At 38.7% G+C, this 26,702-nt stretch overlaps 2 protein-coding genes across 2 annotated transcripts; one reads left to right on the forward strand and one right to left on the reverse strand.

The window, feature by feature from the left end:
* Positions 1-4,692: 4,692 nt before the first annotated feature.
* ZIC2 (Zic family zinc finger 2) lies at positions 4,693-9,679 on the reverse strand. Its single transcript, XM_075199964.1, has 3 exons — positions 7,757-9,679; positions 6,338-6,501; positions 4,693-5,992 (listed from the first exon to the last, which is right to left on the reverse strand). The coding sequence occupies exons 1-3, from the start codon at positions 8,871-8,873 to the stop codon at positions 5,780-5,782; spliced, it is 1,494 nt and encodes a 497-aa protein (XP_075056065.1). The 5' UTR covers positions 8,874-9,679; the 3' UTR covers positions 4,693-5,779.
* A 6,822-nt stretch (positions 9,680-16,501) lies between these two features.
* Positions 16,502-26,146, forward strand: ZIC5 (Zic family zinc finger 5). Its single transcript, XM_075199965.1, has 2 exons — positions 16,502-17,666; positions 23,504-26,146. Exons 1-2 carry the CDS (start codon positions 16,559-16,561, stop codon positions 23,938-23,940), a joined length of 1,545 nt encoding a protein of 514 aa, XP_075056066.1. The 5' UTR covers positions 16,502-16,558; the 3' UTR covers positions 23,941-26,146.
* Positions 26,147-26,702: the final 556 nt, after the last annotated feature.

Below are 26,702 nucleotides of genomic sequence, written 5' to 3' on the forward strand. Positions count from 1 at the left end.
ATATATTTACTATATCCTGTCCCACGTTTAGTACGTGTTTATTATATTCACAAAACGTCTTGCTGTGTCTGCGAGATATGAAAGGATCAGTGGTAGTCTATCTATTTTGTCTTCGTGGGTGGACTTGGGTTAAAAGGGATCGGAGCATGTGTGCTTGATTTTGCCTTTGTTTTTGCAGAGATATGATGCTTTTGTTTGAGTTGTGTGCTGGGGCTTCCTGTGTTCCCGAGCCCAGTTACGTTTGATCTCTGCTAGGAGGAAGCATACATTGTATGGGAATGTCTGGCCGCTATAGGTGGACATACGCTTCAAGTTGTCACACCGGCTGCACTCTGGGGCGATGTGTCAGATAGTGTGCAGTATACCACAACTCGCAGTATAAATCTCTATCTAGTCTACTGCACTGCGGATAAATCTCTTCCACAGCTCTGTCAGTCTCAGTGCATTGCACCACTAACTGCAGAGCGCATGTATATCTAGCCAAGAGCCCACCTCATTCACTGCAGTATCCCATAGCAACCAACACCAAGAGATATCACTATAATGGGGGACAAGCATGTTTGCAGCTATAGCAAACCATTGATTTTCCAAAAAAGACCAGAGCACTGCCATTTTCAGAATTGTGTATATTTCGGGACATTTAGTTTAAAATATTATGTTTTGTTTCAATTTCAAAAAATCAAATATACTTTCGAAAACCTTTAAAACAAGGGGTCGGTAGTAAATGTATCATTGTATGTCCTTATGTGAGTGTGTGATCACACTCTGATGTATTATGTGTGGACGTATTATAGCAAAAGCATTCAAGATCGCTGTACATTACCTCTTAATCTAATCGTTACCTGGGATTGAGTGTTTGTACTGTACGTTTGCAATTGTATATGTTTATATAGGTCTGTGTTCTAATATAGTAGGATATAAATACTGATTGTAATATTTCTGGCCTTTTTAAATCACCATTTACGTGCATCAACATACAACTGATTATACAGTTTATGATGTTCTAGTTTGTTGGGGAGTTGCAATCAAATAATTTTGACTTACGGAAATTCTGAGTTCCAAGACAATAATAATAAATATAAGTGAGAGATATGTGCGCATCTTTTCTCTCTCTTCTGGTGTCTGATAAGTGTTTTGTGAGTCTATATAGCTGGTACCACACAAATGAAATGTGCTGTACAAGTCATTACATAAAAAGTAAAAGCTCTCTTCCATATTCAGAATATGCCGATGGCGGACTGTGATAAATGTTTACTCTGTGACAATTTCATTAGTGCTCGTGGCATAGAATTGCGCTCTCGTGTTTCTCTTGCTCCGTGGATCAATATCAGATCAGCATGCGTTAGCAATGAGCTGGAGTCTGGACCCTGCATGTGGCTGACCTTTCACTACTCTCTCCCTACAGGTCACCCCACTCTGCACCAGCAACAGCCCATACTGTCTTCATCAGGAGTTTACACCACAACTTCAAGGAATGAATCTTGACACTAAGCCAAGAAGGAAAATTAATTTAAGTAGATTTACTATGAAGTAGATGTAACCTGTGACCACTCAGGGGGATGGTACCAGTCTTAATCTGCTTTGCCACAATTTACTACCTAACAGCTCTAGATCTATATATATTTTTAGTTTAGTTTGCATGCTTGAATTATTGGATTTATTATTATTATTATTATTATTATTATTTAAAATATTGTGGACGGGAACGTCTTTGTTTGTAATAGACTATTGGACATATATCATGTCCGTAATCAAACGTTTGATTCACTCATATTAAAGGTCCCCACCACTGTGATTTATGAAACATAACTGTATCTACGAAGCTGCTGGCATATTTTACCAAGGAAATATGAGAAAATAAAAAACTGCAACCCTGCACGTGTGCGGTATAATCCGGCATAATTACTGTACCATACCACAATATCTGGCGAGACAGACACATCTTTGTGTATTTATGAAGCGTTGGCAATTAAGGGGTTAGCACACTACTTATTAATTGCCTTCTCTTTATCACCCACACAATATATTGCTAGAACTAGAACCGATGTAGTGATGATAGCCTAAGCTGCAGTTGGATAAAATAAAATTGGTTGCTTATTATATACTTATAGGTTGATACTTTATAAACCACCGTGCAGCAGTACATTTGCATGTACATGAATTATTATATAAATATAGTTATGTATAGTCTGAATGTCGGGTTATCGTATAATCTAAGGTTCATTCAAAGTATCCGTCACGTATGAAACATAACATAAACTATACATGACATTAGTGCGTAGAACGTGTATGTGCAGGAGCTGTAGGTTACAGACCATTCTAAATGTGAAGGTGTTTCCGTTATTAATAGATGGAGAATGAGTTAGCTATTGCAATTAGTAATATAAATATCACGAGAGTGTTGGTTTTGTGTGGACTTAATGGTATCTAGATGGATGTATAGACATAGGTGTCTGATCTGAGTAATGCACAGCATTGTAACTAGATATTATTTTGTTGCAGTGGGTAATCCATGTGTTGTCTTAATACCTTCCAATTGAATAGATAAATCAGTATAGGTGACTTTTTAACAAGTCTTAATAAACACATTTAATTCCTTAAAGCTACATTAAAGTAGTTTATTGTAAAGTGACAGCAGTAGTCTTTGTTACAACAACAACAGCTAGATTCCAAGACCTGGCATTTATTTTTTTTAAAATGTAATTTCCCAGTAATTGGGCAGTAGAAGCAATGGTAATTATAATAATAGTAATAATAATAATAATAATATAGAAGATAAAGCATTCTTCACCTTGACGCACTACTACATTTCAATAGAATGTAGAGAATGATGAACCCAGTGCTTCATTGTAACAAGCACTGAGAGGACAGGACGAATGTTATCAATCTAACTATATTCTTTTAGAGGTCTGCTCTGTCAGCCTCACCTGTGAGCACCCTTCTGCTATATATATGTATTAAAATTTATAGATTTATTTTAATGAAATTACATATCAAAATAAGTAGATCTATAATATATATATATATATATATATATATATATATATATATATATATATATATATATATATATATATATATTTGTCATTTGGGATTTTGTATAAATAGTAAATATACTTTTTATTTTGTTATTCTGCAAAAAGCATATGGCGTGAAAATATTCAATCTACTAGCAGTGCCAAGCAAATAAGGAATGTTTCTGCATTTAAAAAAACAAACATTATGTAAAAGCTTAGTTGACATTTTGTGATTTGCAGGATACAGCACTGCTGATAATTACTGTATATGTAGATATCAGCTCTTGTTTGAACGTGAAGCCTCTGGTGTGATTTGGTAGAAGAAATCTTAGAAAGTGTGGAGTGTTTTACATAGCTGTGTATTACCTCACCTACACCGGACCATAGGGTCAGTGCAGTATCTCCAACTCAATGTCATAAATAGCGACAAGTAATACGAAATGGCAATAATTTCAGGTAGGGGCATCAGTGTTGTAGTATCATCGCTGGCTGATTGCTGATACAGAGCTCGGGCAGTTTCTGCGACTAGACTGTAAAGTAGCTGCTACACAGGGAAGGAAGCTTGTGCCTCTGTGAGCAATGACTGATGTATATAAATACACGAACATGAAAATATATATATATATATATTTTTTTTTTTTATATTTTTTTCCCGCACACTTTTAGGAGCTGGCAGAATAGCCCAGCAATATCCTTGTCAGTTGATTAATTTTTGCAGTCATTCGGTTTGTGGAGAATCACTCGGATTTGGAAAAGGCATAAAATGTCACTGTCAAGTTCAAGGTCACGGCCAGTCTGGACTATGACATCGGATCCTATTGAAAGTCAAGTTGTAACCCCTCCCTTATCTCGTTTATACAGCGGTACGTGTTTTACTTCATGCTGGGTGTATTTCTGCTAGTTATCAATTGTCCGAACTATTTTAGGATGCTACTTATTAAAAAAACAAAAAACATTTATTTAATATAAGGCAATATATATAGATAGAGAGAGATTGATTTTGGTGTAGATGTTTATGACCCGTGTAAATCATGTTTTACGCTATAGGACAATGCTGCTGCTAGATATACATAGGCAGGAGCCGAGCAAGCCAAACATTTACTCTATTGCATTGCGGTTCTAGGTAAGGGACCTTTAAATAACATTAAGTATATGAGTGCACAGGGCATAGGCTCCAGTCTGGTATATATAGAGATACTACTTTCAGAGTATATCAATCCGCTCATCTATGTCCTCCCCTCTGCTGAGCCCGTTTCTTGCATCGTGACTCTCTCTCCCTAACCATTGTGTAAAGAACACCAGACATCACCTTCAGTTTGCAATGCATGAAAATATATTTCAGACTTTAGATATTACGGTGGTCTCGGATATCAATGTCGTGTGTGGCCAGTGGCAGACAGTATGGTTTTGTAGTCAAACACTTCACTGCATTTTCTAGACAATGCTTCATGACATAAACACACTCAACAGCACGGACTATTTCACCTTATTTTTTTAGATTTTATCTGCAATGTTTGTGTCAATTTGATTTACCTGCATTTCGAAATTGAAAATTATACTGCAGTTTATTTTAATATAATTTAATAGCAATGTAAATCAGTTCTATTAAAAATATCCCGTTTAATACAATTCAAGTCTTCTTTTACAAGGATTAATGGCAACCCTCTTCTCTTATCCTGTTATTTCTGACTGCTAGTTAAGGTAAATCCTCCTTCGAACAGCTCAAATCCTGAACACAGAATGACATATGCAGTTTCAACACGATTTATTATAGGTCTGTATGCATTACTCTCAAAACAGGTCACAGAAATTATGAAACCACTTTAAATAGGAAAAAAAAAAATCTGAAAACAATTTATGCTCACAATTGTACATATTTATAATTAAGAAACATTCTTTATAAATAGTGTTCCTCTGTAGCAAGTTAATACCATAATTTAATTACAAATGGATAAATATGTAAGGGGTATTTACAGAAGCAAGGCAGCTAATTATGGGGAAACAATGCAGACTTCACAACGTTTAATCTCCCCTTCCCCACGGTCTTTCATACAGTAACCAACAAATTGAACTTGAAAAAGCACAAACAACATCACGTGAAACATAAAATTACATTCACAAGCCTGTGTAAAAATTACTGCCTGGTGTAACTTGAATAAACAGAGTTGAGACTTTGGCACGGAGTTTTATTATTTCCCAGCCCAGTTGCATGAAAATTTACAATCATGTTTCCTTTAGAAAAAAAAGGACACTATATCAATAGCACAATACAAAAATAAAAAGGGATAAAAAAAAACACAAACAAAAAAAAAAAAAAAGACACAAAACCCTCTTTCTTTCACCTTACTTTTTGAATGGATGAATCAAGAGAAAGTCCTTCACTTGTTATGTAAAGCCGTATATACACCCGGATAAAACTTCTATACACCAAAAAGAATCGTTTAAAACGTCATTTTCACCTCTGTAAGGAGGAGTCAACTATGTACACGTGAAAGGGGGTATTGGAGTAAGGGGGTCTGCAGAGTAAAATGATTTGCTCTTCTTTGGGGTGAGCGGGTTGGGGGAAATAAATAGATTCTGTTAGGTACTTTGTTCATGCTTCATTTTTAGGATTGTGCAGTGTTTTATCCTGGCTGTGCGTCCTCCTCGGGAGTGTCCACTTGTCCGTGTTAGGAGCACTGTAGGCTTTTAGTATGTGAGTAAGGAGACCTGCATTGTCCCTTGTGGCCTCCGACGTGTCCCACATGAGCTGGACCTGGTCCCTACACATACCATTCATTGAAGTTTGATGAGAGAGGCCCCCCAGCCCCGCTGGTGACACTGTGCACAGCAGACACCACTGCTGCCGCTGGCGACATATTGGTACTCTGTGTCTCAGTGTTGGGGGACACCAGGCCTGGTGGGGTGGCAGACTCATAGCCAGAGCTGGCAGCTGGAGACGAATCGGAGCCTTGAGGAGGAGAAGACTCGTGCACCTGTGAGAAAGAAAAGGAAATATGCCAGGTTTTAGTCTAACATAAAACAACTAATATTTTATATACACATATACATGCAATAAAATAAAACAGACTAAGACAATCGCCCAGTAGTGGACATATTAGTATGATGATGTCCACACTCTTCACATTAAAGTTTCACTACCAGCGCAACCTTGTTTTTCAGTAATATGTAAGTGAGCCTAGGAAGTCACTAGATATGCATCCAACTAAATTAATCTGCACAGTATGGCGTCATGAATGGTTTAAATATGAATTCAAGCAGTCTCTCCTCATTCCAGCTAGTTTCTGCAGTATTGGTCTGTGAATGGCGAAAGCCCTTACCTTCATGTGTTTCCTCAGAGAGCTGGGGTGAGTGTAGGACTTGTCGCACATCTTACACAAGTAGGGTTTGTCTGAAGTGTGAACATGCATGTGCTTCTTTCTGTCGCTGCTATTCGCGAACCTTCTGTCGCAGCCTTCAAATTCACACTGGAACGGCTTCTCTCCTAAAAAATAAATATATTATATATACCATCTTATACCACACAAACAGTCCTACTATTCGAGCAACAGGTATTTATTTTAATGTAATGGTTTACATGTTATTTAAACATGTACCATGTGTTTATGAACCAATTCCGTTTTGGTATAGTCATTTAACCAAAGGACACAATAACGCAGCTCGTTTCCTCCAGCAGTGTAGTAAACTGTACAAGTTGAATTTAAGGTCGAATTCCCTCCCAACAGCTTGAAAATAGATGCTAATTGTTTATTCATTTGCAAACTGTTTAGGAGGAGATTGTTCTGCTGATGAGCCCAGGTGGGGTAAACAATCAGCTTGTGAAAGGGGTAAAGACATCTAAAATTCATTCATTTGATTTTCACAGCCAACCCCTTCCCCCAATCACCACATATCCAAATGTTATGCTGTTTGGAGCAATTTAGAGGTGTGATAACTCAAGTATCCTCCGTTTGGAGGGAATCCACTTAGCATTAAATTCCATTAGCACCTAAATTGTTTATAAGCGACATCTGTTCGGATACAGGAGTTTAATGCCGACTTTCAGTTAAAAAAACAACAAAACAAATAAAAAACCGAATTTTAAACCTTGCTAAATCTCGTCTCGCACCTACAATCAATCCTCACACTTCGGCATAATATGTTCCCTCTCCCCTACAAGTAAATATTTGCAAACACTCTAGCAAAACATGTGTTATACTGTGCTTTGTAATTGGTAAAAGGCTCGATCGAACACTACATAATGAAAATGAAAAATTATTTTATATTTTTTAGTACCGAGGAATGTATGCACACAAATATAGATGTAGGAGATTTTCATAAGACTAGCGGGATCCTGACATCTTCCAAAGCAATGTTGTATTATTAGATGGGTGCCTATATTAAATACCTACGGAATCCAAGGGAACGTCTTATTGAAATATGTAACTTGTGTCCCCAACCAAATATCAATGAAACAAACAGCATAGAGATCAAAAGTTCGCACCGATGAATATCTCAAGACAGAAAAACACAAGCGAGCAAATAGAACGCTTACTGAATAAGTCATTAATAACAAATCCACTGTTAGTCTTACAAAGTTCGGTCTCATGGACACACAAAAGCTGTACTATAAAAATGTGTGCAGTCAGATTGCTCATAAGCAATAGAAACTATATCGAATTTTTACATGCCCTAATGAAAATACAGATGCCTATCACACTAATGTATTATAGGCAACCAATGCCATGGAGGAAACCTACCTGTATGTGTTCTTTTGTGGATTTTAAGGTTCTCTGACCGGGCAAAGACCTTGCCACATCCAGGGAAGGGGCATGGGAAGGGCTTCTCCCCTGTGTGCACTCTGATGTGGTTGACCAGTTTGTATTTGGCTTTGAATGGCTTTCCCTCCCTGGCGCATTCCTCCCAGAAACAGATGTGATTGCTCTGCTCAGGTCCCCCTACATGTTCCACAGATACGTGTGTTACCAGCTCGTGCATGGTACTGAAAGTCTTATTGCAGCTTTTCTTAGGGTTACTGAGCTGCTCGGGGTCGATCCATTTGCAGATGAGCTCCTGCTTGATACATTGCTGTCTCATGTACCTGAAGAAGGCCCCCGGGTGGTGGTGGTGATGATGGTGGTGGGCTGCCATATTCATTCCCATGTTCATTGGACCATACTGGTTGTGTAGTTGGGCAGCAGTATAAGGGTCTCCTCTGGGGCTGGTCACCTGCCGGTACTGCTCTGTCCTGCCGAACACCTCTCCGGGCAGCCCTAGCCTCATTTGTCCGCCCAGTGCGTTTTGGGAAGCTGCAGCATGCTGCTCGTGGATCCCAGGGAACAGCAGGTGACTCTGTGGATGATCCCCATGCGATAGCTGGTGGTGATGGGGGTGGTGGTGAAGGCTACCTGCTGGGGGCCCAAACAAGCCATGCTGACCCCCTCCTGCAGCTGAAGAACCCTCTGCAAACCCGCGTCCGCGGAATAAAAAGTCCCGTGGGCTGTTGAATGCTGCACCCGCGTAGGCTGTATGTGGAGCAAGAGATGCGGCATACCCAGCCTGTGAGGTGAAAGCCGAGCTCTGACCTGGGGGTGACAAGTCATGGGGTCCGCTGCCTCCAGCTCCCCCAGCCGACCCGACTCCCCCTCCGCTGTTGCCACCACTGCCCCCTCCGGAGCCACCATTAAGCTTGAATGCGCCCATGTGCGCCGGCTCTACAAAGCTGTTTTGCGCCAGACTTAACTCCCGTTCCTGCATCTCTGCGGCCGCTGCAGCAGCCGCGGCCACCGCGGCGTGATGATGGTGATGGTGGTGGTGGTGTCGGGCAAAAGTACCCACACCCAGGGCCGGGAACTGAGGGCCGGCGTCCAGTAGCATCTCCAAGGCAGTGAAATGTCTCTAATAAAATCTTAGTCCTTGTACTGCCAATCAGCCACCTGCCCGGTAAAAGGCTATTGGTATAGGTATCTGTCAAATACAGCGCAGGAAGGTAGACTGAGGATGAAGGGGGTCAAGAACTGATTCAATTGAATATTAGCAATAAAACATATGACGTGTCTTTCAATATATCCCGGTGCACTCACTACAGAGGCTGCATCTTAAAATACTTTAAAAAAAAAATAAAATAAAAATCAGTCCTCACAATTTGTCCATGGTCAATGAGCAGTACATTGTGCTCACTGCAATTTGATCATGATCTGAATCCAAATCTCCCTCCTCCTTCTCAGCGCTTCTCGGTCGGGGAACTCGGCTCAGATTCCCCCCAGATGAAGGATCGGGCGGCAGATGCTCCTCTCTCTCCTCTTCTTCTTTCTTTAAGTTGCTGCTCAGGGTGGTGGGAGGAGGGGGAGTAAGGGGAGGAGGGTTGGAGGAAGCTTGGGAAGGGGGAGGTGTGGAAAAAACCCCACAAACAACCATAAAAGAAAAGTGATATCACAGGACGTGGAGCAGCTCCCAATCAAGCTAGCAAATCACGGGATAATATTCCGGGAGATCCTGGGCTCCTTATTGTCCGAAGAGCAGTCCACTTCTTTCCCGTTGCTTTTGTTTGCTTTACTTTTCCTTTCAGTGGGTTTCGTTTGTAGGGGCTTTGTTGTGGTGGCGGGTTTATGTTTTGTTTTTAGTGTTTTTCTCGTAACCCTTATCCCAACCCCTCCTATACTGTCTGTCCTATTCTCTGAGTGGACTGGCGTTTCCACTCACCACCGCCCCTTTAACAGCTGCCCGGTCATGGTCTGTCCGCTATACCATTGGCTGGAGAGATTTGAGACATCTATGGAGCATTTCCCGATAGATGTACCAATCAGGACTGCAGTCCCTCCCAGACAGGCTCTCCCAACCCTGTGGCTACTGCTCCAGGAATACGAGCTATAGCGGAAGCTGCTCTCCATCGTCTAGCACTGGTCCAGCACTCTTTTTTAATTTCACTGCTAAATAAAAGTACTTGATTGATGGGCCTTGGCAAAAATATAAATGCAATAAATGGTTTTCATATCTCCACCCTATGTAAGGTGAGAGCTAGTGGGCAATAATCTGCCTCCTGTTTTTCGGGTATGACTATAAAACACTGACGCACACTTTTCACAATTATGCTCTGCAGATCTTTATTCTGGATACGATTAAATATTTTTCACCATCGGTGTTTTTTGCTTTTTTATAGGTAGCTACCTGTGATCTTAAGGCACACACCTAGGGCTAGATTTACTAAACTGCGGGTTTCAAACACTGGAGATGTTGCCTATAGCAGCCAATCAGATTCTAGTTATCATTTACTTGGCACATTCTACAAAATGACAGCTAGAATCTGGCTGCTATTGGCAATATCTTCACTTTTTCAAAACCGCAATTTAGTAAATATACCCCCTAGTGTTTTTTTTCTGCCGATTTGATAAGGAAAATCAGCAAAGTATCTGGGGGTTCTAGAATATGTGACCAACAACAACGTTAACTCCACATAGACATTTAATGGTCTTTCATTAACAAATTTCTGAAGTAAAGCATTCAAACATATTTATAATGGACTCGGACTAATGTCGTCCACGGGTGTACATGTTGGCTAGATGCACACAGATAATACACATACAACAACAGGGGATGGTATAAGGATAGAACACAATAAATCAGTACATAGTAGCATTCATGCATGTTTACTCATTTTAAATACAAAAGAACACAACAAATAGAAGTGCAGCAGAATTGAGAAAGAGAATGAATGCAATAAGTGTTTACATACACATATATGTTGTGCTGTGTGTGTGTGTGTGTGTGTGTGTATGTGTATATATATATATATATATATATATATATATATGTGTGTGTGTGTATATATATATATATATATATATATATATATATATATGTATATATATATATATGTGTGTGTGTGTGTGTGTATATATATATATATATATATATATGTGTGTGTGTGTGTGTGGGTGTGTTTTTGTTTTTGTTTTTCTTATTTTCTTTCTGGGCGATTTATTATCATTATTATTATTATTATCTTTCTAGAAATTGCAATTGACCTCTTTAGCTATCTATGCTGTTAATGACAAATAAATGTTATGTAATATCAGCTGTCTGTGTGTAATGTGTCCGGTTAATGGTAATGGTATTTACGGTAGTGATGAATCAACCCCCCCCCCCCCCCCCCCCACCAAACACTGTACACTACAATGAGTAACAAAGCGTATAGAGAACTCTGTTTTCGCCTTCGGCTGTAAACCGCCCCCCCACACACACACAGACATTTCTTTATTTAAGTAAATGTTGTGTAACAGTAATATTAATGTTGGGCCTGCTACAGGCAGCGATCTGGCTCACATCTAGGGAACATACTAGCTTCCCACAACTGCTTGTGAACAGTCAGAGGAAGCGTTGGCACTTCTATCTCTTACAATGTAACTCAGGCCCTGGCAATGCCAGACTGAGTACATACCACTTGTGCCAAAACCACATAGTGATTTCCGCTATACAGTCAGGATAGTATTCTGCAACCCACAGCAAAACCTTTCATATCACAGTGCCTTGTTTTTCTCCTGGGCTCCACTTACGTTGGCACATGTTGGTCGTGCCCACGTGTGTACGTGCAGGGCATACCAAACTATGGACTGTGGAAATAATGTATGTTCTATTAGAACTCTGTCTTAAGACATTTTGTAAATTGCAACAGTGCATTGCTGCTGATTCAGTGCCACAGCCATGTCATCCGCCCAATGTAAAGTGCTTACCTTTCAGTCTTTCTTACAAGTCCTTTCTCTTCTTTTCCTTTCTTTGCCTGATAGTTTTCCCACATCACCCGCTGTATGGTGCTGTGTGTGTAGCTTCAGGAGGTTGCAGAGATAAAGTTTAGGGAGAATTCCTTAATTGCACACAGAGACCCCGCAGGCTGGCCTGTATTTGCCATTCTTTCAGGGCTGCAGTCCTACTTTCTCTGCAGGAAACAGAGGAGCTGATCCAAGTTCAAAGTCACTTCTGCCGTCCCTCTAAGAAGTGCTTTATTTCTCTTCAAACCACAAAACCCCTTTCCCCAATGTCACTGTGTAAAAAGGGAAGAAACAGAAGCTGCAATCATTTGTACAGCCAATGCCAAAGATTTAAGCTGTTTTTGTTTAAAAGGAAAAGCCGACCGTTAACCTTCAGATATTTCCTTTTTTTTTAACTGAGTTCTTCCCAAGTTACTTGAAGTACAAGTACTATCAGAGCTGCAGATCACGATCGAGTCGAATGGGTAAAGATTCTGTTATTTTTATTTATCGATTTATTTTAATATCGCCTTTATTCTAGCTCTGAACTGTTAGTATTAAAAGGGCCAGAGTATATTATTATCATGCTCGCTTCGTGTGATGTGTGGACCTCTGGTTTCTGGGTAAATCGTTGGACATCTGAAACTATTTTTAATTGTTGCTTAAATGGTTATTTTGTATGTATCAAAAAGCTAGAGTATTCATGTGTTTTGTATAGTGAAGGTTAAAACGTATTCACCCCTAAATGAAAACCACTGGCCTGAACTATTGTTTTCGGCTGAGTTATACATATTGCAACATTCTGTTTTACAGTTATCAATCAGTCATGGTATTTATTAAAGATACATTTCGATTCATTCCTACCCCCATATGGAATATATTCTCGTAGACTGGAGATGAAACGGAGAGCAGGCCGCACAGTTGTCTGTGTGACAGGACCTCATGATGTCAACATAGTCATGGGCAGCATATTAGGTTACAGGTTACCTTTGATTGTGCTGACCTTAGGGCACTTCTTGGGTACTCGACCCCTGACCGATAAGAGACCACCATGTGCAATAGCCCTGAAGTGTTAAAACACTATCAGACTGGATCTATAGTGTAACGAGAAAGGAGGAACTCGTGAAAGTTTCTGCCAAATCTGTCATGTTTTAAAATGGGTTTCAAGTGCATCTAACAGCCCGAGCTGCCATATTTATTGCAAAGCTCCCCCTAATCCCTGCGGAATACGGGAAAAACAAACTCGCTCAAGATGATGGCTTGTCACCTGCTGCTGCCATGTTTTATATCACGTATTAAGATGTCGCACAGTAATCCCCCTATCTCTTTCTTGTGATTTATCATACACATCATTTTTATTCCTCCCCGATGGGAACAGAACATAATTTGAAATATCTCCATTTATTGGTACTCTGTCATCTATGTATCTGTCTATCATATTGTTATTTGTTTTATTGTTGAGAACACCGCTTGTATAATATTTAAGTAATCAGGTGAACTATGTATATACACCTATATAGTAAGAATCCCTAAGAGAGACCAGCTTCTTGCGCGTACTGATAGTGGGTCCAGCATGCAGTGGTGATAAGACTCCCAAATTAGTTTCAGGAGGCTGGAGAGACAATTTACGCTGTCATTCATAAATAACGGGACATATGTTAACCATATTGCTCCTTCACGTAAACCCGTCAACATGTCACTGTTTGATCCATCTTTACAACTTCTTTAAAAGCGCAGAGTAAATTAGTTGATAGGCCTGACACCGGCTCCCGGTTATCTTTCAGTGGGTGAATGAGGAAATCGGAGAATATAATAACATGACACCCACTTGAAGGAAACGTGTACATGTAGCGATATGTAACACATAAATCTGTCTAATGTGTCCGGGGAAGATGCGATTTGGGACGGGCTGTTCATTTTGACGTCGCCCCTACAGGTGACTAGAGAGCTTATTATTGGCAATAATGTTCCAATGTATATTAACAAGTTGACATGGGAGAAGGACAGGGAAGTCGAGAAATAGAAGTTCCTTTTCATTTTGATAGGAAAGCCTAGTTAAACACATCCAACAGAATGTGTCATTTGTGTTACGTTATATAGGTGCATTTTTTGCAATGTTGTGTTAGGTTACATCTTTTCTAATCAATTAAATTGACATGTGTATACGTTTTGGGTATATTCACCATGTGTGATTATAGTAATACAACAAAATGATGTGAGAGGTGTGATATCTCCTCTTTGTCCCAGTACTTAATGGAGAAGTCGCTGGAAAGATTGGTTTTACCGTGATGGTTTCTAAGAGAGTTCTGTTTTGGCAGAAAGTTTAGAAATAAGTGTCTGCCCCATATTTTGGCTTAAAGTGATCATGGAAGATTCTGATTTACTTACACCTAAGTAATGATCTTATAGTAAACCCACCCTGATTCCTCACCCTGCCCTTATACATTTCTGCTAAAACCTGCTTCATGTATGGTCCCTTAAGCATTAAAGTTGGCAAAATTAATAACTTATTTTTTACAGTTCAAACGTAATACACTTTCCAGGAAATTACGAGCATAAATAGTTACATGTTAAATAATGTATTAAACCCGGTTTATGTTACTGTTACCGGGTACATAGTATTCCCTGTTGCCTGAAGTACCACAATAAAATGATATTTTATTAAATTAAACAATACAGAAACATAATTGCATAGACACAATTATGATAGATAGATAGATAGATAGATAGTTTGCAATAGGCAAGATGTCAATAATGTCATGTAATTCAGTCTGTAGGCTTTTATTTTTATCCCCTATAAAATAAGTTGATCACATTTATTTGCATTTAGACATATTAAATCGATAGCAGATACCCAGCATGCTGAGTTTAACAAGAGGTGCACAAGAAGGCGTGAGCCAGATCCAACACTTAACCTATTTACAATCATTTATTTTTACAAGTTTTCAATTAAAAATAAATTCATTACATTTTCTGTATTTATATAAAACGAGACAGCTATAGAAAGGGTAAGGGGGGGGGGCGTTTAAATGTGTTAATGACGAATAAAGGAAAACGCTTTGGGTGTAAACCTTAAAGTTAGACATTATATTGAATCTGACGAAATTCATCTTCTATCGTGTGAGCACTATATTAGGTAATAGCCTCCTTCGGTCTACGTGACACCTAATTTTTCAATTGACAATAAGAAGACCTCAAACCTTTAACTGATAGATAGATAGATAGATAGATAATGTGTGTGTGTGTGTGTGTGTGTGTGTGTGTGTGTGTGTGTGTGTGTGTGTGTGTGTGTGTGTGTGTGTGTGTGTTAAGTAAGAACTCCAGATTGTATTGTTATTGATATAAGACTAATATGCTTCATAATGGTACTTGGATTTCAAAACATTCGAGTGTCATAACCTTTCTGAAATGTATTCCAATAAATGTTGGAGACCTAGTTATGTATGTTTTAGATGAAATATATTCACTCTCTTCAAAGCTTCATAGAATTGACTAATGTTGTTTTGTCGCAAAATCACAAAATGATGAGGAGTTGAATAAAATGTTAATTATAACATGATGGTATTGCACATATCACATCACATCAGTCTTTCTCTCTATACATGTTTTCTAGATACAAACTAGCATTACATATGACCTGCTATATTTAGGTCTAGGCTCTTTCACTGCAACACATGTGTTATAAGTCTGAGTCCTCAATCTCTATTGCTACCATTACGTTGCAAGGTGTTGTGTGGAAATATTGTTGGAAAGACGTGTGGCTAGTGGGAAGGTGTAATATCTGACAAATAGTACAATTACTTTTGTTTATAAAAAAAGAACCTATAAAAGGGTCCATGTTCTTTCACTTGCTCATGGTTGAGGCAATTCTCACACCTATTCCGTCATATAATTATTCTATGCACTGCGTAAGTCTGACTAGTGGTAATTATAATGTAAAGATTACCTCGAATGACCCTTTGCCCTAATCAGTTCCACGTATTATCTGACCTGGTGCAAAATAAAGAATGAAACGCGCGGTGGAACTAAATAAATTGGCATTTATACCTATAACGTGTAATTGTATATATTCGTACGAACTAATAAACTTATTATGATCTAGATTTCCATAGAATATAATTGTGTTGGGCGTAAATAATACTGGCATTTGTGTACGGATTTATTTGATTTATGTTTATTTTGTTTGCGTGTAGTTTATTTGCGACAGCCCTTGTCTGATTACACGGCTGGTCTCCCTCTCACCATTCGTGACACTTTAGGAATCCTTCTAGAGAAGTCAGATGTGTCGTGTTCCACCCTCCTCGCTTAGAAAAGTAACTTTATTGTTGCGGTTATGAAGCATTTCCCTTTGTTTACTTTCTGATAAACCGTCCCTTAATATCTACCAATTAACAGTGCTCAGCATAACTGACTGTAATGACACGTTGACCTAGGCGTAATGATGGCAGTGCAGTCTCTCCCCATGTGCACACTGTATTCCTGGCTCGGCTCCCACTGCTCCAGTGCGGGCGCTGCTGCTCGGGCTCCAGGTTCACGAAAACTTTTCCCAAGTACAACTTTGTGGCGTGGAATGCAGGCTGAGAGCATGGGGGCGGATCCCCGCTGAGCCACGGCCTGACAGCCAGCCAATCGGATTCATGGGCCTCCTGCCAATCCCGGCAACCCGTCCAATCCCGACTGTGCCATTGCTAAACTATATGCCCCCACTGTGCGCCTCCAATGCTGCGCTTTCTGCCAATCGCTGGAGGACAGAGTGGGAAAAGGAATAAGCAGAGTTGGGAGCCAGACAAAAGAAGTTAAAGAACGCTTAATCTACCCATGTTTTTGAAGGATGGTAGAGGGGGAAAAATAACAACAGTAAGTGTGGATGGACTTGATTGTGTAGTGATGGAGCCCCCTTTGAACAAGAGGAGTCAGACTCTGAGGTTAGCGGATTTGGCAGCGGCTCAAGCCCATCCTCATCAGACTCTGACAGGCTTCCCGGGGTTGGGGAGTCATCAAGCTCACTCCCACCCTGCCCACATCCACCCAGGGGAGTTGGGGAGTGACCCTGGAGTTGCCCTGACTCCATTCGGACCTGAGCACATGGCCCAAGCCAGTGCTCTGAAACTTAGTCCTTCACAGCATATGTCAGCTCACCCCGAAGCTCAGACAGCAGCTGCGTTTGCATCGCAAGCTACGGTGAGCTATCCCGTGGCTCACTCACACCCTGGCTACACTACCAGCAGGGACTTTATTCTCAGGAGGGAACTGTCCACTTCTGCCATGTTAGGAGAGCAGCATCCGGTCGCCAGTTCCCCCCATCACCACCACCCCCATAGCATGTTCATTTCCTCCACTGGTACCTATGGTCACTCTGAAGGAGGAGGTCACCCTCTCTTCACTGGCATCCACGAGCAGGCACCTCCAGGAGTCCACCACCCTCTCAATGGCCAGATGAGACTTGGCTTGGCCGGGGAACTTTACGGAAGACCAGAACCCTTTAGACCCGAGCATTATGCAGCTTCCTCCATCCACAGCTACAACTCTATGAACTTAAATGTGAACCTAGCAGCAGCTGCCGCCCACCCAGCCGCTGCAGGGGCGTTCTTGAGGTACATGAGGCAGCCCATCAAACAAGAGCTCATCTGCAAGTGGATCGATCAAGACCAGACCTCCAAAAAAACATGCTCGAAAACTTTCAGCACCATGCATGAGCTGGTTAACCATGTCACAGTGGAGCACGTCGGGGGACCAGAGCAGAGCAGCCACGTCTGCTTCTGGGAGGAATGTCCTAGGGAGGGAAAGCCATTCAAAGCCAAATATAAACTGGTCAACCACATCAGAGTGCACACAGGGGAGAAGCCCTTCCCATGCCCCTTCCCTGGATGTGGCAAGGTCTTTGCTCGCTCCGAAAACTTGAAAATCCACAAAAGAACTCATACAGGTGGGTATTTTCACTCTTTTCTCCCTCTCTGCACACGTCCGCAGCCATGTGACTGTTCATGAATAAGTCATTTATGTCAGCACAGTTTCTGCTCACAATCAATTGTTGCAGGAAATCTCCGAGGACGAAACAACTCGATAAAGCTGCTCAAGAACTACATTTACACTGTTTATTTATGTTAGTATCATTTTCCAAGTTCCAGGAATGCTGCCAATATTTTAATGTCAACGAATGAGACCTCGTGTGGACGGTCAAGAGGGAGACAAAAGGATCAGCCTGCAAGTGCTATTAAAATGTTACCTTCACTTCCTGCATGTACTATTCATGTAGAGGGGCACAGATACATACAACTCTATAGTACCCTCAGTCATACCATGATGTGTACCACACTAATATAACCTAACAGTCCACATTTTATGCTTTATGCTCATGGTGGGGGGACAGAGAACTATTTTTTCACCTACAACGATACATATTTGTGCCAGAATAGAAAATGTTCACTAGGGAATAGGGATTAAAGGTTGAAGCTGGAACCCACTTTCAAAATAATTGTCGTTGATCCGTAGTTTCTATGTGAATAATTTCAGGTTTTGAGCCTTACTATTTATTATCAAAAGTATTAACATTAATAATGTTTGAAATTGAACCGATTAAATTATACATTCTATATTAGTGAGGGGAGAATATTAGTTTGAACAGGATGTTGCAAATGCCTTATCTACTGATAATATCTAAGAACATGTATTAACTATTTAGGGCAGCCCTTACACGATATGCAACGTCATATACTGCACTTTCACACTCTCAACCACTGCTATCAATTCTCATATTTGCTAATGTATTTATATAATGTGCGCGCTACTAATTGATGTTACAGATCGTCAGTGCAATGTGTACAGATATAAATCTTGATGTTCTGCACACTCCCATTAAATGAATACTCAACATCAACGCAATAATAATAATAGTAGTAGACAACAGTTAAATGATCATTATTATATAAACATACATCTCGCATAAGTGGTTGAAGCACACTACTATTTAGGCCTTATTTCTCATATATACAATGTAGATGTGAATGTTACAGTAGAGCCAACCCATGGTGACGACACAACAAACATGGCTTCCTCTGAGAAGTATTATGGGAGAGAAAAACACAGCGAGCCTCCTTTAAACACATTTATTGGGCATATCTTTGGCACTACTCATATATTTAAGAACGCTGGGTGATCTGATATTTTTCAGTAATTAAATCGCTGTCACAAAAGTAGAATTAACTCTAAATACTGTAGTGGAAGGCACAAGAAAGCTTGATATCACTAAGAAGGGAACAATTTACATTCAAATATATTTCAGTTTGTAACATTTATCTGACATGTTTGTTATAGCATTAGATTCATGTAAATATATTATACTCTTTCTTAGTGACAAACACGGCGTGTTAGTACATTTGGTACAGAGATGGTAATGTATGGATGAAAGGAATGAAGATGTTTTGGTAATTGAGCTAAAAATGTTTTAGGATCTGTAGAAGTATAGGTCATTATTTATTTATAAAGTATTTTACCGGGAAGTAATACATGGAGGATCACCTCTTGTTTTTAAATATACCCTGGATTTTGATAGGTTAATGGTGATAGAACTCAGGATTTTTGAAGAGATGGAGCTGGATTGTCTGGATGTGAGGACTGGACTGGATAGTGGATCTGCAGATACCTTAGTGATGGGACTGGAATTACATAGCTGGAAGCGACTGAGTGATAAAACTGGAGGTATTTGAGAGTTGAACACCAGTGGGTGACAGATCTGGAGATGTCTTGGTTACTAGGGCTGAAGATATATGTGTTCTAGGGGTTGTGATGTTCTGAATGTAGGAATGGAGATGCTTGGGTGACAGAGTTGGATATATCTGGAAATGTTTGGGGGGTAGGAATTAAGATGTCTTGCTTCTAAAGTAGTTGATCTTTGAGTGATAAAGCTGAAGATATTTGGGTGAAAGAACTTGAGGGTCTTGATTTACATAACTGAGGATGCCTGGGTGAGCCAGGAGATATTTGGATTTTAAGCTGCGAATATTTGAGAGAGAATTGATTATTTGTGAATGACAGATCAGGAAATGTCTTGGTCATAAAAAAATGTAAAGTAGACACTGTTTGGGCTGTAGAGATGGAACTGTTTGGATATGGATTTGGGGGATGAAATTTGTGGAGTGGGATAAAATAAACTTGGTATTACTAACAGACATCAGTATATGTTGTTACTGTGCTAATAGAGTACACGTTTCAGTAGTGATAGAGCTGGTTGAAAGGGAATTATTTTTTGCACGAAGATGGGATGATGGATGAAGAGTAGAAAGGGTTGGGCAAACATGTCACATAGGTCATGATGATGATGATGATGATGATGATTAACCCCACCAATTTTTATTTGTAATCCTTACTGGGATAATAATGTTATATTTGAAGCAAAACATTGTTTTAGATATTTGACTTAAATGAAAATTTGTGTTGCTGTATGAAAATACAAAATATATTAGAGTGAATCATAATAGATAAAACAGGATAAGATTAAGAGTATGTTTGGATATAGTGGGGGTGGAACAGAATAAATATTATTGGAGATTCATTTTAATTAATAGTGAAATATAATACTGACTTCTCTACAAAACATGACCACACACTAAAGATTAATTGGAATTGGATGGTTATGAAGACAAATTATAAACATAAGAACATAAGAGCAATTAGATAAATTTAGCAAGAGACTAACATTTTATTAGTAACATAGGATTGATGTAACAGACAGATCATTTATTGAACATTCAGTGAAATATATTTCATTATGCAGCAATTACAAGTAGATTATATAGTGTGTATTTCTGATTGTGTTGGTGATGTGTTTTAGTGATGGTTGGAAATGTGAGAATCACTGACACTTATAAAGAAGCATTAGCAATAGAGTAGTTAGATAGTAAAAGGCATTAGTAAGATAGTAATAGTTATATAAGAAAATGTTTGATATGTACTTGTTATAAAGCTGTTGACTGTGCTGAAACTAATGATGCTGATGCATTGATTCATATTTTGGGCACATATAGGTGATAGAGCAGATAAAGAGCTAGGATTTTAATAAGCCAAGTGAATAAGTGATAAAAGTAATAGGGTGATTTTTCTGCTATTGTGTATTTTTGAAATATACTAAAGGTAATTAATTGGATGAGTCAGTTGTTTAAGTGGAATTTCACATGATTAAATATAAAAATAATAATCTAGTATTATTAATATGGGCATTTGTTAGTGGTCTGTGGACACACATGGAAAAGTATAATGATTGTGTCCATTATACACCTAATTATGTCATAATGGTTGATCTGTAGATGTCCATATTATATAGAGTTTTAAAGGTGCGTTTAACGTGTTTGTGTGTGTTTGTGTGTGTGTGTGTGTGTGTGTGTGTGTGTCTGTGTGTGTGTGTAGGAGGGGGGGGGGGGGGTGAATTGTCAGTGTACGAGAGCCTTATTGGTTAGGGGTGGGTTTTCGTGGGTATAGACCATCTCGTAATGTTGAGATGATGTGCCAGCAGTGGGTTTTATTGTGTGTTATCTATAGAGTTAGGATGCATTGAGTATGAGCTGAGATGGCAGCGTTTCAAGCCCTCTTTGTTAGTGAGATAATTGAAGCATTCTTGTTCATATATCGTACAGCTTAGAAAAGTGTCAGTGCAGTATATATATATATATATATATATATATATATATATATATATATATATATATATATATATATATATATATTGGTGAGTAAGCTTGCGAGCAGGGCCTTCTCACCTCTTTGTCTGTTTTACCCAGTTTGTTTATTAGTTTATTACGTTTGTCCCCAATTGTAAAGCGCTACGGAATATGTTGGCGCTATATAAATAACTGATGACGATGATGATGATGATGGGATCACGTAAGATATATTAGTGGCAAAGGTGATGACATGTTAGTGACAGACATGATGAGGCGTTGGAGGCAGCAGGATAGGACAGTACTAAAGCTGGCGTATTACTGGTCACATGATATACTGTATAGTATGTGTAAGAGGTAGGTATAATATGGCTGTTGTGGGGTTAGGAAAGAGCCAGAGATAGTTTATTGTTACAGTTCTGGAAGTGTTGAGAGACAGACTTGTACTATTAGTAACACTCACAAGGCATATAAATCACTATATTTTGCTGAAGTGTTATTATGTATCTTTGTTATGGTTAGTGTGTGCTGTAGGTGTATATGAACTAAGGGCAGATTCAACAATGAATTATTAGCTGGCGTGTTTGTAAACGAACAATATTAAGCATAAGGTATTGGTAGCAAAACTGGGACTGTGGTGAGACAAGTATGTATTTGTGACAACGTCACCACTTCCTTACAACATGTAGCTGAGGGTGCACTAGAAGTTGGATTGAACGAATATTATTGTTAAGGTTTAATGATGATGTGGTAGGACTAGCGGCCACAAGGATTGTTGTGATGGAACATGCATTGTGTGTTAGAAGGCACAGCAGGGGGAGATGGTGCCAGTGACGGAGGTGAGAACAGTGACATGGTATTGGTTGAAGTAGTGCTGGAGAGGATAAAGGGGATATAGTAACAAGGATGCATTAGAGGTGAGATCGTGGCTGTATTAGTAGGGGGTGTCTATAATGGTAATAATCTTCATGGGAAACGCGATGATCTATGATGTGTAGGGACCAGACACAACTCACGCTAACTATTTACACCCTTTTTTTTTTTTTTTGAAAAGCAATCTAAATCCGGCGACTCTGTATACAGCTTTTTTTTTATTTGTACAGTCTAGGAACCATATTATAACACATAGGTTAAGTATCTATTCCGGATTTTCTGTCTTTGGCGCCAGTCATCTGTCAAACACTCTTCATATATATATATATATATATATATATATATATATATATATATATATATATATATGATAGATGAAGCTTGTAGCACACAGATTTAATAAAATAATCCATTACGTCTGTATTGCATTATTTGCGGCCTGGCCTGCTGTATCCGACTTGACAGATTACTCTGTCCCATCTTATCTGTACACACAGAGGTGACATTCAACTGATCTGGGGATTTCCTGCTACAAAACACTTCCAATAGACAATTTATTTATTTTGTGTGATTTCCATGCCTGTTTAAAACGCAAATTGTGTCTGGTAGTCCTGTAAATATGAGCTATAGTAGACAGACATATGAGAGATAATGTATAGCATATATCAATGTCTCTATGAAATACATGTGTAGTCATATTTTATTCCATTAGGCCTGTCATTTGAAGTGAGGTCATATTTAATGTAGCATTTAGATGGAGTTGCAGACAAGGGCGATTAAATTACAAGACACGACAGAATTTAGCGACAGTGCCAGATAAACACACCCCCGAGGCTGGCCTTCACAAGCACTTTAACTGTTAAGCAATGCGTAAAGCTATTAAAATAGATTTGCTATAGATTTCTTGGCGTATAATCGCCTAGGGTAAGCAGATATAAGTCTACTTTTCTTTTTATTAGTGTCACTTACAATGACAATATAATACGTTTACAGTAACGCAAAGATTGAGACGACTGTCATATATTACATGATTGATTCACAGAATAATGTCGGGCAACTAAGTGTGTGTATATATATATATATATATATATATATATATATATATATATATATATATATATATATTAGATATTAGCTCAGATAGGAACACACACTGTGGCAGGTTATTTTCTGTACAAATTCTAATTAATAATGATAGATTTGTGACTTTTCACTCATATTGTTTCACTTTCTGTAGGAGAGAAACCATTTAAATGCGAATTTGATGGTTGCGACAGGAAATTTGCCAATAGCAGTGACAGAAAGAAGCACTCTCATGTGCACACCAGTGACAAGCCTTATTACTGTAAAGTCAGAGGGTGCGACAAGTCGTACACGCACCCCAGCTCACTGAGAAAGCATATGAAGATACACTGCAAATCCCCTCCAGGCTCTCCCTCTGCCCTGGGTTACTCTGCTGTAGCTACGCCAATAGATGACTCAATGTCCCCTACTCTGGACCAAGTCAGGGGGCGCTCTGCCAATCTATCCCCTCAGGTCACCAACCTCAATGAGTGGTATGTGTGCCAGGCCAGTGGGGTCCCTAACAATCTACACACGCCTTCCAGCAATGCTGATTCAACAGATTCTGAAGAAGAGGACACTTATAGGAATTCTGAGAGAACTATACGCTAGACACTGCTCCAAACTTGGACGTCACATGACTGCTGCCTACCCCAAGCTTGACAGATGGACAGGATAAGACAGACATTGCATTTTCGGGGTCCCACAATATTTATTTTGTAGAAGACCATAAGGTCCTCACACACTTGAAAATGTTACTATGCTTTGTGTATTTAGCAACAAAATGGCATCCCCAACAAACTGGTTGTTTTCTTGGATAGATGCCCAGCGTCACCAATAAGGATAAACAGCTCTTCATTCACTGCCAATGCAATGCATTTTTATTAGCAGGCTGGATACTATACAGAATGACAGTCCTCTTGCCCCATGTGCCTCACACACGTCAACTCACTCTGGAGGCTGCTGTCTGACTAGGCCCAGATTTGCAATGGTGCCTTGATTGTAGGGTACCAACTGGTGTACAGGAAAGTCGCCATGGACTAAAGTGTACATACAGTTTACCATTTCCACCACTTGCAGCGTCTCTGCTTTCCTGATGTAGTGAATTCACTGCCTCCACCCCCTATTTCAGTATGTGTTCTGAGCTCTGCATTTGATATCCAGTAACACATTATAATATACAATAGAACGGTCTCCACCTTTCCAAAATCACCATCTATTGGATCTTGTTTTATATACTGACTTGAAAGAGATATTTTTTTCCATTTTGCTATGTTATTTATTATTGTAAAAAGATACCGTTCCAATGACATATTTTTGTTTTGACATGATGTATTACTGAATCTGATCTGATGTGCATTAAATGTAATAATCAACATCAGATTTAAAACTTTCAAATTCAATATATGTCTTAGAAAGCTTTCCAAATGTTAATAGGAATCAAATCACAAACTGGTTTTCATTAAGGAAATAGTTTATTTTTCATTATTTCATAAGGAACCTTAACAGTATTTTAACCTCGTTTCAACTATAATTTCAAGCTGTAATGAAAGTGAGTAGGGCTAATTACTTTGAAAAAAATGTATTAAATGATGCATTAAATCGTGTGCAGAATGTGAAAACCACTATAAACGTGCACAACATTGTGAAATACCGTGAAATATATATATATATATATATATATATATATATATATATATATATATATATATATATATATATACATCGATACAGTGTTAAACGAACAAGATACAGTGAGAAAATCGAATTTATCGCTAAAAAATTGGAAGTAGATCGTGAAAAAATATTATTTCGTAGCGCTGAACATATTTTGCGATGCATATAATTAATATTAATAACAATGTGCAAGACTTCTTACTATATAGCAAATAAGTGTAATTTTAACTAGTAATTGCAATTACGATATATAGTGCCCGTCACTTTATTGCGATAATTCCGTGTAAAAGATAAGCGCGATAAATTTGATGCATTTAGAAGTCGGTCCTATTTGCACTTAGAACTTGATAGAAACTAAGTGACGAGACTAAAGATACATAATTTCCTCAGGTAAAATAGCAAACTTAAATATTAAAGTGTAGCAAAATATTGGGGCCGCCTGATTTGTTTTGTTTGATTTATTATGGTTATTCCCCCAAGCACTAATGTTGCAATCGACTATAACCTTTGCTTTCAGCCCCATACATCTCAAGGCTCTCGTATTATGCCACTGTCCGGATTATACAATCGTACTAAAGACTACTAATTTACCCTCAGAGACCCAGATTTCTAACTAGTAGACTACCCTTCCCTTGGGTGTTTAGAATCCTGTTGTGTATGCTGTGATCGATTGTGCTAGTCTTGTCGTTGTTTATAATGTGTATGTGAATACTGTGATTTTGTAAAAGTTGAATTAATTTATTTTCAATCTGGATTCCTTTGTTTTTTGTTTTTTTTTCTGGAAGAGCGCTCATACACCAAAGACTTATACTATTACTTTATAGTGAAATATTGGTGTTTGAACTTGTGTCATTTTTTAAGACAAGCAATGAAGGAGAGAAGAGAATCTATGAAATATATATATTTTGCATTTTACTTGAATCAGTGTGATGTGACAGATACTCTTCCTGCATGTGTCCTGTGCAGTATGATACAGATCTCAGTGCTTTCTATAGTTCTGTACCAGTGCAGTGCTACTGTCACTTGTATGTGTATGATGTTCAGTAAGTAAGAAAATCTACATCTCTTCTGAAAAACATTTTAAATTAAAACTATTCAGACGTCTTAAAGACTCATTCGCTGTGTTTACTTTCCATTTTTAATACCGTTTAAATAAACAAAGTAAATTAAACAAAAAAAAAATCTGTGTTTTCTTTTTATTAATGTGAACATGTTACTGTATGGAACCATAATTAAAGGTAATCAATAATTCATTATAATTGAGGTGCAATTATAAAATTACGCCTGACTTTTACTTACAAACGTGCATGTCTGCAAATGAAGTGTTTTACAGTAATTAGGTACTATGGTTCAGGATAACCATGGAGATTCATCATTTATATTTAATTAAACAATGAGGCATACCACCGGAAATTGGAGGACTTCTTTCCATTTTGATTTATGTTATTTTTAGCAATATTTTCCATGACAATAATTTATTACCTTTTCACTTCGTGAATGTACTAAAATGTAAAGGAAATGCATTTAAAATGATTGAAAAGCCACAAAAATAAGGTAAAACAGCATAGGGAGTTAAATAGAACAAGACACGGACAAAACAAACACATGCTAACTTTGGAAATGAATTGGGTGCGCACACAACACAAAGTGAAGCTGAATCTAAGCAAAATATTTGCAAATCCACCGCAGTGTTATTT

This window comes from Mixophyes fleayi, chromosome 2, assembly GCF_038048845.1.
Source record: "Mixophyes fleayi isolate aMixFle1 chromosome 2, aMixFle1.hap1, whole genome shotgun sequence".
Classification (NCBI taxonomy): domain Eukaryota; kingdom Metazoa; phylum Chordata; class Amphibia; order Anura; family Limnodynastidae; genus Mixophyes; species Mixophyes fleayi.